This window comes from Epinephelus lanceolatus, chromosome 15 (assembly GCF_041903045.1).
Source record: "Epinephelus lanceolatus isolate andai-2023 chromosome 15, ASM4190304v1, whole genome shotgun sequence".
Lineage (NCBI taxonomy): Eukaryota > Metazoa > Chordata > Actinopteri > Perciformes > Serranidae > Epinephelus > Epinephelus lanceolatus.
The window spans coordinates 26,292,803-26,304,001 of record NC_135748.1 but is presented as its reverse complement, the minus strand read 5'-3'; the positions used below and the strand labels follow the sequence as shown (position 1 = coordinate 26,304,001).

The window sequence follows — 11,199 nt, the reverse complement described above, 5'->3', positions numbered from 1 at the left end:
AAGGGCCATTTACTCAATCTCTATTTAAAAAATAAAAATATTTATTTTTGTGTTGTTGACTGTTTAGTTGACATTTTTAATTTTGGAGAAAGCTTGCCTTGAGTGGCTTCCAGGCCCAGGGGAGGGTGCTGGCTCATTGTTGCAGGTGCTTTGGTCCAGCTTTGAGTGGATGGAGTGTGTCCACTAAGGAGTAACACTCTTTTATTTTCTTTGATTTACCTTTATTTGTTAATTTTCCCTGTCTTTAAAGAGGTAGGAAGGTAGGCCAACCCCAACCCTCATCGCTTGCACTCATGACTAAAAAAACACTGATGAAACAGTCATTGTCAGGATATAAAGGCAATTTCCTGTTTTGCTATAATATTGCCATCTTCATAACAATTTGATATATGACTCCCTTCTAAAATAACAGCAAATAAAAAAAACAATACTGGAATCACATTGCTAGGCAACAGCTTGAGTCTGTGTTTACTTCTTGTCAGCTGATGTCACTCACATACGCTACAAAACATTCCAGCCAGGAAAATATAATAAATATTTTCCTTGCATTCACACAGCAAATACAAAGGAATCCATTTTGTTTATGTTGACAACTTTAAACCGCTTTATTTATTATTTATAAAGCACATCAGGCACCCTGCACAGATTAACCACGACACTTTGCTCTGCATATTTTCAGCAGTGCCCTGGAATTTCTATGGCAACAGGGAAACACACGTCTCCCGGCAACCAGACCAGAGCGTCTCTGAAGTCGCCTAGCAACCTCTGGGAAAAAAACCCCAACGGTCGTCACGTTCTGAGAGCCAAATAAGTATTAATTAGTTAGCAACGTTGCTCTTCTTTGTCGGTTTTTGGACTCTTTGGTCTTATCCTTTTTGGAAGACAGTACCTGTGGACATGTTGAGGACAAACACGGAGCTGAAAACACCGGGCTTCACCGTGAAGGCCACCATGAAGAACGCGGTGGTGAGTGAAGTTATTTTGACGACGTAGTTGACCTTTGCTAGCGTGCGGTTAATGTTAGCTTTAGCATTGTTTTTAGCTTTCAGTTGGAGTGTTTTATTCCGAAACAAGCGACTGACAGCTGGCTGAATAGGCTTTAATGGCTTTATATTACGTGTTTTTTGTTATTGGGGAAGTTGTGACTCAATACAATGTGGTATTTGGGATAAAAATGCATATTTGGCGTGAGTTAATGCTAATTTAAGGATTGTTTCCGGTTCTATACCCTTCTGAATGTTTGAAACATCACAGACAAGAGTCGCATATGAGTGTCAGAGGGACAGACAGAGGCTGAGTGCTTTGTGTGGTAGGTTACATGAACAGTGGGGACTTCCACATGCTGCCATTAGTGTGACACCACTATCTAGGTGAAGTTACAATTGACAGGAAAGAACAGAAGGACTTGCCAGTTTAAATGATCTTCTTACTCGCTCTATTCCTCTATCATTTCTTTGTTATTATTTAGCACAACCCATCATCTTTCTGCTCTCTGCAGAGCAAAAAAATCTCAGCACACCAAATAGCTTAGAGATATTGGGATTCAGTGGAAAAAGCAAACACCAAAAAATGTCTAACATATTCTGTCCAACCATCTTACGTGTGCGAGTGTGTGTAACTCTTTTGGTCAGGCGAGCTCGGGTGGGTTTCACACAAGTATGGGGATCTGAGGACTCTAAAATTATCCAATAACTTTTATGGGCTCAAATGACACTTTTAGAACCCATTCCAAAGCCATAACGCAATAATTAGACACCATGAAACTCAGAAGCCATATGCTAAGAAAAATGCAAATGTCTTTTTTTATAACGTCTTGAAGATACCACATTAACACAAAAGGGGAATGTTTTATAGATGAACATACTTGTGGGGTAGTCGGGTTGTACACAGCAAACGATTCGAGTATAGTTTTACAAGCTTACATTTTTCTATTTGTTTGCTTGGCTACCAAAGCTTTTTTTGTGCTCTATATAAACTATTGTGCACTTATTTTTGTACTGGTGCCCTTTGTCTTACTCTGGGACAAACAAACAGAATCTTCCTGAACCATTACTTCCTTCCAGAGCAGTCCCCCCAACTGTGTTGAAGGAGCTTACTAATTTCCAAAGACAGTCATGTCAGGTATTCCTTTTCTCTCATTTACCGCAAATGAAGATGGATCAGGAAAGTGTAATAGGTTTGTATAGCAGAGGACATCAGTCTTTATTGAATAACTGTATTGATTGGTCAGTAGAACTAGGTTTTGTGAGGCCAAAAATAAATTATTATTAGAAATCTGGACTAGTTGTATCTGGGGTAGGGCTACCTGTATGTGTATATTTGTTATCAAGATGAGTTAGAGCTGCACCTTTGTTGTCACAGTGACTTTTAATATGATCTTGTGAAAATAGGATCATGTATGAAACTTCTATTGAAGCAAATAAGAGACATAAGTAGGCCTATTTTAATTTTAACAGCACTTGAATACTTAATTAAACTATGTATTAAAATGTATTTGTTTTCAATTCACTTCTTTGAAACTTAAAAATAAAAAAAAATATGGAATCTCTTGATTTACAATTTTAAAAGCTGTGCATGAATCTATTTTTTCAGTGTTCACAAGTTCAGATCCAAAAATTCAAGTTGAATTAATATTATTCAGGATAGGATAGGCAGTCCGACCTAAATGTTTTGACCGATTGAATTTTACTGGTGTTCTGTTAAAATTTTTACAACTTGAATTTTGAGAGCCTAATTTAACCAACAGAATATGAGCAACCTGGATCTATTTTTTGTTAATTATGAAACTATTTTTTTAATCTGAAATTGACTAATTGAAGTTGAGCACCCTGGATCTTTAAAAAAAATATATATAAATTAATAAATTTGATAAGCTTGTAATTTTGAATCTGAATTTGTGAATACTGAAAAATATAATAAATGAAATAAATATAATATAATGAAATAGCTTTTAAAATTGCAAATCGAGAAATTTTACTGTTTAATTTAGAGGTCAATTCAGAACAAAAAAAAACTGATACATGGTTTTAACATAAAATATTTCAGTGCTATGAATAAAGTGGCAATCAAATTTCAGTGCTAAGTATTTAGTGGCTATTGAAATTCAAATATTAATGTCTCTTATTTGCTTCCATATTTGCTCATGTAATGTTGTTTTGCCACTAAAAAAGGTTCATGCAGCCTGCTGTGTTCTGGCAGGTGTGGTAGGCCATACTGTAGGAGCAGCCATGATGACAGACTGTAAGCTGCTGATGAAAGCAAGCCTCCCGGCAGCACATTTACACAGTCATCCTTTCTTTGGCGTGCACAAACCAGAGCTTATCAGTGCCTGTGTGAAGGTACGTTTTAAAAAAAAAGTGCCGTCACACCTTTTTAACACTGACACCCGAGCTGTTAATTATAGTCCTTCTCTACGGTTTATATTTTGCTGCACAAGTTCGGATCACTTTACACAAATAAGTCACAAGACTGTCAGTCTTAGTTGAGACTGAACAGTTACTCACCAGCAAGTTAAGCTGAAGTTGTTCACCTTTTCTCATGCTTCAGTTTCTGTGTGGAGGAAGGTTATGTTGTGCTTTGCTTTGTTTCAGAGGCATGCAGTATCATATATAAGGAACACAGCCTGAGACGCCTCACATATTACTTCTTCTTGCTTTTAGTTCTCACTTGGCACTTTTACACAGAGGCAGTTGCAGCTGGTGAGCAACAAAGCCTGTCACAGACACTCATATTGCTTAAATTGACAGACTGAGGCATTCTTTTACTCTCACTCTCCTGATCTTTCAGGCAATTATCCCCAACCTATTTTTTGGAGACAACACCAAACTCGTCATTAGAATCGCTTTCTTTAAGGTTGGAAATTACGAGAGGTGGCTTACAGTGTAAGGATTTCTTTTTCAGTACTCTTCCTACATGCAAACTTGGCAACTTGTCACTGTCTTTGTTTGTTTTTTTTGTCAGGGTTATGGCAAAACCCTCTTCATGAAGTTCCAAGAATACCCTATATTTAGATTTTTGTCTTGTTGTGATGCGTTCATGTTGACAGTTTCCATTTGGTTCCTGGTGAAATGAGAGCGCTGCATCAAAAGTTGAGGCATCCGTGGTCAGCAATAAGTTCATAAATGAATTTGAGAAAAGTGTCAGTTTAATATTTTGTGTCAGCAATCCCCCAGCTTTCACTTCTATATCTTTTTTACTTCTATAATGTTGACTGTCTTGACTGACCAGCCTTGGGTACTTTGATGCAAACAATTTAACTAGGTCTTCCTCTCTGATCTGCTTAGTTTTTTTTTGCAGACAGCTATTTCTGCAGACAGCTATTTCCTTGTTAAATTCACACTGCACTTAAAGGAATCTGGCACATGTGATAAATACACACGGAAGAGCTGCACAGTTCTGATGACAACAGTAAATACCTGAAACTGTAACTGCAGCTCTATTTTTTTTCTATGGCTTGGGACTGCCTTAAGATGCAAAAGAGGCAGCCAGAGCTATCATTGACTTCCTCCTCCTTTTTTGAAGGTCATAAACAAATCTCCTGTCAAGAGCCTTCACAAGGAAGGCTCCTGCAAAGCCCTTTAATATTCACCATCTCCCCAGAGGATCTGCTACGTCTGGAACATGAATGATACTCCCACACTGCCATACCACTGGCTAAATCCTCAACGAAAACCATTACATTTTTCAGAGGCTTGCTTGTGTCTGTTGCCTTCTGTTTTTTTTCCTCCCCTGTGGTCACTGACATATTGCTCCAGAGAGGGCTTTGCAGAGAGCTGTGATTTGTAGGTAACGACAAGGCCATTTCAAGCCTTGAAAGGGTATGGGGACTTGAAGCATAGGCTTATTATGCTTTAAAGTATTTGTGGTCATAGAAATTGAATCAATAGCGTAGGCCTGTGAACACCCCCCCCCCCCCCCCCCCCCCTTTTTTTTTTTTTTCAAGTGATTCATCCCCAAGCATTTAAAGAGAAAAAAGATGCACATTACATTCTGGTGGGAGGTCGTCACCTTGTGTTTCAGACAGAGGGGAGAACAAAGCTGTTATTCTCTGTGTCGGAGGCTTATTCCAGCTTGGCGACAAAAAATAGCAAGGGTTTGGGGAGAGAGTGCAAACACCTGCATAGTGTTGTGACATGAATGGACACACATAGTGTCAGTGTGAACATCGCAGCCGACACAGAGAAAGCAAAAGAACATATTGATTTTCTTGAGTTATGCGGTATGAGTGAGTGATATGGATAAAATTGTTTGCCATGGTAGAATCCTAAGAAATGATCTGTCTTTGGCCAGCCCAGGAAATTAAATTTCTTTCAAATAAAGATATTTCAAAAACTACTTTATTCTTTATAAAATCATAAAAAATCTATTTTGCCTGAAGCAGTTCTGATCTTTAATTTGCAAGCTTGTCCTTAATGGTTCAACAGCAGAGATTATGACTTGTCATAGCACTTTTCATCCTGTCTGACATGTCCCGGTAAGCTATGCAACTGAGACATCATGCACAATGTTAGAGCCCTGAAAGGGTACCTATCATCATTATTATCACAACTGTGTCTTTCCAACCAGGACATGTAAAAATGCTGTAGAAAAAGAGATACTGTATTGCTATCAGGCTGTTACTGGTGAGGCATTTGATAGACTTATATTGTCTCACAGTATTGTCATATTGCCCAATGACATTATGCAGCAGAGTCCTGCATGGGTCTGATTTTCAAGACCCATTCCCAAACTAGACCATGAAGTGCAATACCACACCTGCACCGTCACCTGCACATATGACCAATAAATTCCACAACCTGACCCAACCCGCTGACATAAGATCTGCGGGTTGACCCGAAACTGCAGACCATTTAAAAACAATGCGCTGATCAAATAATTTGGCCAGGCAGTGCCTTTAAAGTGATCAGTTTGGGACATTTCATACATGTAAAACTAAGATATTATAATATTAAAATGAAGATAATTTAGGAAGTACAATTTAGATTAAAATTTATTTTGAGCAGCACATCTCTGTACTTAATCTCTGTACTTGTCTGTAATGCACCTGATTGAAATGGCTTTCATATTCAGCTGGTGCAGAAGAGACGCACAAAGTCTGCAGTCAGATGATTAAAACGTTAAAACATTAAATTAAATTATTATTATTCTCATTTTATTTTAATATACTTATAATCAAACACCTGTGATCGGACCTGCATGTTCTTTTTTCACCCAGAACTGAACCAGGAGATAAAATTAAGACAAAACACCACCTGCATCTCACCTTTTTTGCAGATCACCTACTAGATATGTGGGGGTATCTGACCGGATGCAGGACTCTGTTATGCAGTGCATTTTGCATTTATCTAGCATTAAACAGAATTGCCATTTTGTTATAGCTCACTCATTCTGCCTGATGTGTTCATTAGAGATCTTGTTATGTTAGGGATGTTTTGTTTTATCTGCCCTAACCAATCACTTGTGCATGATTTATTTGTCTATTGATATCATTTCCAGTTACAGGGACATGTCCTTAGTTGCTGCTAAGAGCAGTAAACCCAACAGCTTTCACACCAATCTAAAAAATATGGTGCTTGAAGAGTTTGCATTTCTGTAAGTCAGCTTTCAACAACTTGTACAGCTGTATTGATCCCATTCACGCTTGTCACATTGTGGCCATGTTTGATAAATGTTGCTTGGTAGCTAACTGTGTAGTTTTTAGTTATTCCAGCTAGAGAGCTTAAAGTTTTTGTCTGTTTCTCTAACTGGTGGGAACAGTCGCCAATGGCACTTTATCAAACCTATTTGAATGACTGAGCAATCAGAGATGGAGGCGGCAATTCAGAGGTGTGGAACCAGGCTAGCTTATTCATTTTCTCAGTTTCAACACCCACAACTATTGAGCTCAGTCATGTAGATAGGGTACAATTGATTTATAGACTCCTGAAGATGTGGAATATGTGACCTTAGATCATCATCATGCCCTGTAATTGATTTATGTAGTTAGGTAATTGGTTAGATGTTTGCCAGAACACATCCTGTAATGTTTCCTCCTTTTGTGTATTGCTTTCAAGCTTAAACAAAGACTGAGGATATTTTCAAGGTCTTAAGTGTTGTGAAGCTGCTTGTCTCAGTAAATGCTCCTTGATGAAAAGATATGAAAGGAAGAGCTCAAGTTATATAAATGCCTCTACACTCTCCTGTGTCCTACGCTACATATACAACACACGCACAAGAACATGGACATGATCCTCTTTGAGACACAGCATTGCACAGTTCACCTGAGAGGGCAAATCGATACAAACTACACCTAATCCCAACCTCAACTTTAGCGTTGCGAGGGTCTGCAGATTGCTGAGCTGATAGACTGCTTTTATAACACGCACACCTCATTTACTGTTTGCTTGGCCTCTAGGATAAAAATTGAGCTGGCAAACATTGTCCCCAAGTCTGCTACAACCCTCCCCGCAACTCGCCAACCCCTCTCCCCCCCACAGCCCCACCACCGTCATCCCTGGCTCACCCCACTAACCCCAGGGGACAGATGGAGACTCCATGCTAGCAAACGTGACCTCCATATCTTATTCCTTTCCTCCCCCACCGCATCATCATTATATACCTGAGCAGATGTCTCAGCCTCGCCGCTGTCCCCCCTCTCTGTCTTTATCTTTCTCTCCTTCTCTCCCTGTATGTTTATTTCCCTCTCTTTCTCTGCATGACCTTCATTCAACCAGGCAGGTCCCTGGAGATGGAAACATTTTATACTGTGAAACGGTGGGTTATCAGACAATTACTGTAAACAATAATAAAACCTAAACCAAATCAGCAACATAATAACAATACGTCATAGGAAGAACCAATTAATAAGATGTTGAATTTATTTTTAATGTTTCGCAGTAATTTTTCCTTTAGATGTCAGGGCTCAAAATACCATGTGCATATGCACGACAGTGTGCGTAAAATTTGAGCTGTGCACGTAATTCTCAGCTCCATGTGCACCGGTAACGTAACTTGGTATAGACAATATGGCCCCCTTTACACCTGGCATCAACATCCGTTTTTTTGCGATCGGATTGCAATCGGATAGCGCTTGACCACTTACATTTATACCTGGTGTTAATATGCGTCTCTGGTGTCCACATCCAGATGCCTTTGCTATCCGATCACGCTACATCTCGCTGATGCCGCATCCTCCTCTTCTTCTTCGGCAAACATTTCCAGCAGCAGACTTCAGCATCATATCCTGTGCGCCGCAATAATCACAACAACAAGAACAAGATGTTAGCCACCCATGAAGTAGCGTTATTATATGGACACTTTTGTCGGACCAAATGGAGAGCAGACACTTCGTCTCACCATGATTTTCTTTTTCTTGGCAGTCGCTACCCGGTGAGGATTGTTGTTGTTGTCTTCCTTCTTCCTGTGTCCAGCTGGCGCGCCTCGATGACGTATTTTCGCCCACGGAGTTGTTGCATGTGGATTGGAGACACATTTGCGTTTACACTGGTGTTCGATGTGGTCACAATGCGTCCCTGACCATCTTCAGAAGTGGTTTGGCAGATCAGTTAACAATCTGTCCTCAGTGTGTTTTGAGATTATTTTCTACCTGTACTTTCATGCGGTCAAGAGCAATCTGATTGCAATCCGATCACAAAAAACGCATGTCAATGCAAGGTGTAAAGGGGGTATAAGTTGTGCAGTTGTTCACGCAGTTGACACGCTCAGGCCACACGTCCATTTTCTCACAATGAAAAACGAATCTATAACTGATAACTTCATGGCACGAAAAGTAGGACACTGACAGCAACAGTCAGACAAGACAAAGCAGCCCAGTGTAACAGCAGCAGCACTTTGTAAAACCTGGTCAAGTCAGCAAGTGCTTGGATTTTGAAGCGCCTCTATATCTGCTGATATGCACTGGTGCTTGGAGCAGGACAAAGAAAGTCTTGCATGTAGCAATAATTCATTGCACATCAAATCTAGACAGTTCTAATGTGATAAAATATGTTTCAATATTAGGTTTAATGAGAATGGATTTCTGCTCAAAATGTTCCTATGACCATATACAGTTTAAAGTAGTTTCATTTAGGGCTGGGCGGTATACCAGTTTGTACCAAAAACCGGTATTTATTTTCGTTATGATATGAACGTGCGCGGCGGGAAAGTGTTTCAGCGGGGACCCATTTCATCGCTGCACACCACAGGCACGCTTGAGCGGGTGAGAGTGAGAGCATAGAAAAGTTTAGAGGCGAGAATGGCTGCCGGAGAGAGTCCTGAAAGCAAAGCAACTGTACACGAATACCCAGAAGAACTCCTACCAAAAAGAGCAGTGTTTCCCCCGATGCACGCACGCACGCACGCACGCACACACACACACACACACACACACACACACACACACAAAGCGCGCACACACAGGTGAGCACACTAGAGCACGGCCGAAGACGACCCGTCCCGAGTCCGAGACAGTTACGGCCGGGCTGCACCGGGCACGTCAGTGGCGCAACACGTCTGCAGCGCGAGTCCCGTAGCAGCTCGCCCCCTTGTTAATCAATTACAGCGGCTCCACCGGCAACTGGAGCGGCGCAACAACCCCGTCTGTCACGCGACAACTCTCTATTTTACGGGGCTCTTCTATTTTTGTCACGCTACGATCCCCTACGCGACCCTCCAGCAGATAAAAACTACATGAAATAGTGTGCTAAACGAGCACAATGTGTTTTTAAATGAATAAACCATTATCAGAGGTGATATGTGATGATTTTTTTTCATGCATTTATCCATGTTTATCCGTGACATTGTGTAAATGTCTGTGGCGGACATTTGAAAGCGAGTAGATGACAAACAGTACAGTAAACTTGTAGATAACTCAAATATATGTAATAACTTAGGTGGAAAATGCTTTAACATTTCATGCAGCCTACATGCAGCCTCTCGGCTCGGCAAACGGTAAACAACCCCGCTGGCTTCTTTACGTGTCGCTTCCGTACGCAGTCAGTGGAGCCCAAATGAATGGAGCGGAGCGTGTGTTGTGTTTAGGCGTTGTCAGGTAAATAACAAATTCCGGCACTTGAATAGGTCATAGCACAACACAGCAGCATGTCAAGTTGGCCGAACCTGAGCAAAATACCGTGAAACCGATATGATTTTTTCTTAAAACCGTGACATGAAAATTTTGTCATACCGCCCAGGCCTAGTTTCATTGTATATTACTGTATTGGGAAGGCCAGCTCAAATGATTTTGTTAAACATTGATAATCTCCTCATTGTTAAACTGTCATAAATAAAATGAATAGACATTTTCTGCCAGAGGTTTGCTGAAATAATCAGTGTAACCTGTTAAGGATGACCCTGACTATGAAAATTTGAAGGTATTCACAGCTCTGATTACATTAAAACACAATGACAACGACGATGACTTATATTTAAACTATCATTAAAAACAAATGTTGCAGTGGTGGATTCAAACGTGCCAAGAAAGAAGGACTAATACACCAAATGAAGCAGTAAAAATTTTACGACACTGATAAAAGTGTTTTAGTGCATGTTATTTTATTTGTCATTTTAAAAGTATTTCAAGCCCTGGAAGTTTAAAGCTGTGTCAGAGATGTGTTGATTTGCATCACAGCTATTTGCCTTTGACGCTGTAACCACTGAATGTCAGTCTAATAGATTAAGCCATCCAACAAATTAAACAAGTGACAGTTCAGAATTGATCCTTGATTAGGGTTTAAATGAGTCTGGAATTTCAGCGCAACCTGATTAAATGTAATCTCACTTTAAATTGCAATATAACCCTAGTTAAAATGCTGTCTTAAATTTGATTAGGTTTAGAATTAATCCAGATTTTAAAGTTTGTCTAATGGTTGGATGTTTATCAGTTAAAGCTTGATTTGAAATGATTAAATCCTTGCTGCCATCCACTGACACACAATGGGGTGGAGAAATCATAACGAACAGAACATGAACACAGCACGGATAAAATGGCAGCAAGTTAGAGATAGAAAGAAGCCCATTGTCAGTTATATGGATAGCAGGCAGTGGTTGACCAAGATTGAACCCCTGAAAGCTTTTATGGAGATGAATCTGTCTATTTATTATTTTCACTCGCAGTCAAAATCATTCTTCCCCATCGCTCCAAACACATTTACCTGACACGGAAACTCGTAATGTGCCCAGCGTGATACATAAATTGGCCATGAAGCTGCTAGGGTGTTTTGT

The 11,199-nt window shown here is 40.0% G+C and overlaps 1 protein-coding gene across 1 annotated transcript in view; it reads left to right on the top strand.

Moving 5' to 3' along the window:
- The first annotated feature begins 728 nt into the window (after positions 1-728).
- pacrg (PARK2 co-regulated) overlaps positions 729-11,199 on the top strand; it is a 192,484-nt gene continuing 182,013 nt past the window's right edge. The window contains exon 1 of the mRNA XM_078175090.1: positions 729-966. Within this exon, the coding sequence (XP_078031216.1) occupies positions 898-966 (69 nt within the window). The 5' untranslated portion in view covers positions 729-897. The remainder of the gene's footprint in view (positions 967-11,199) is intronic.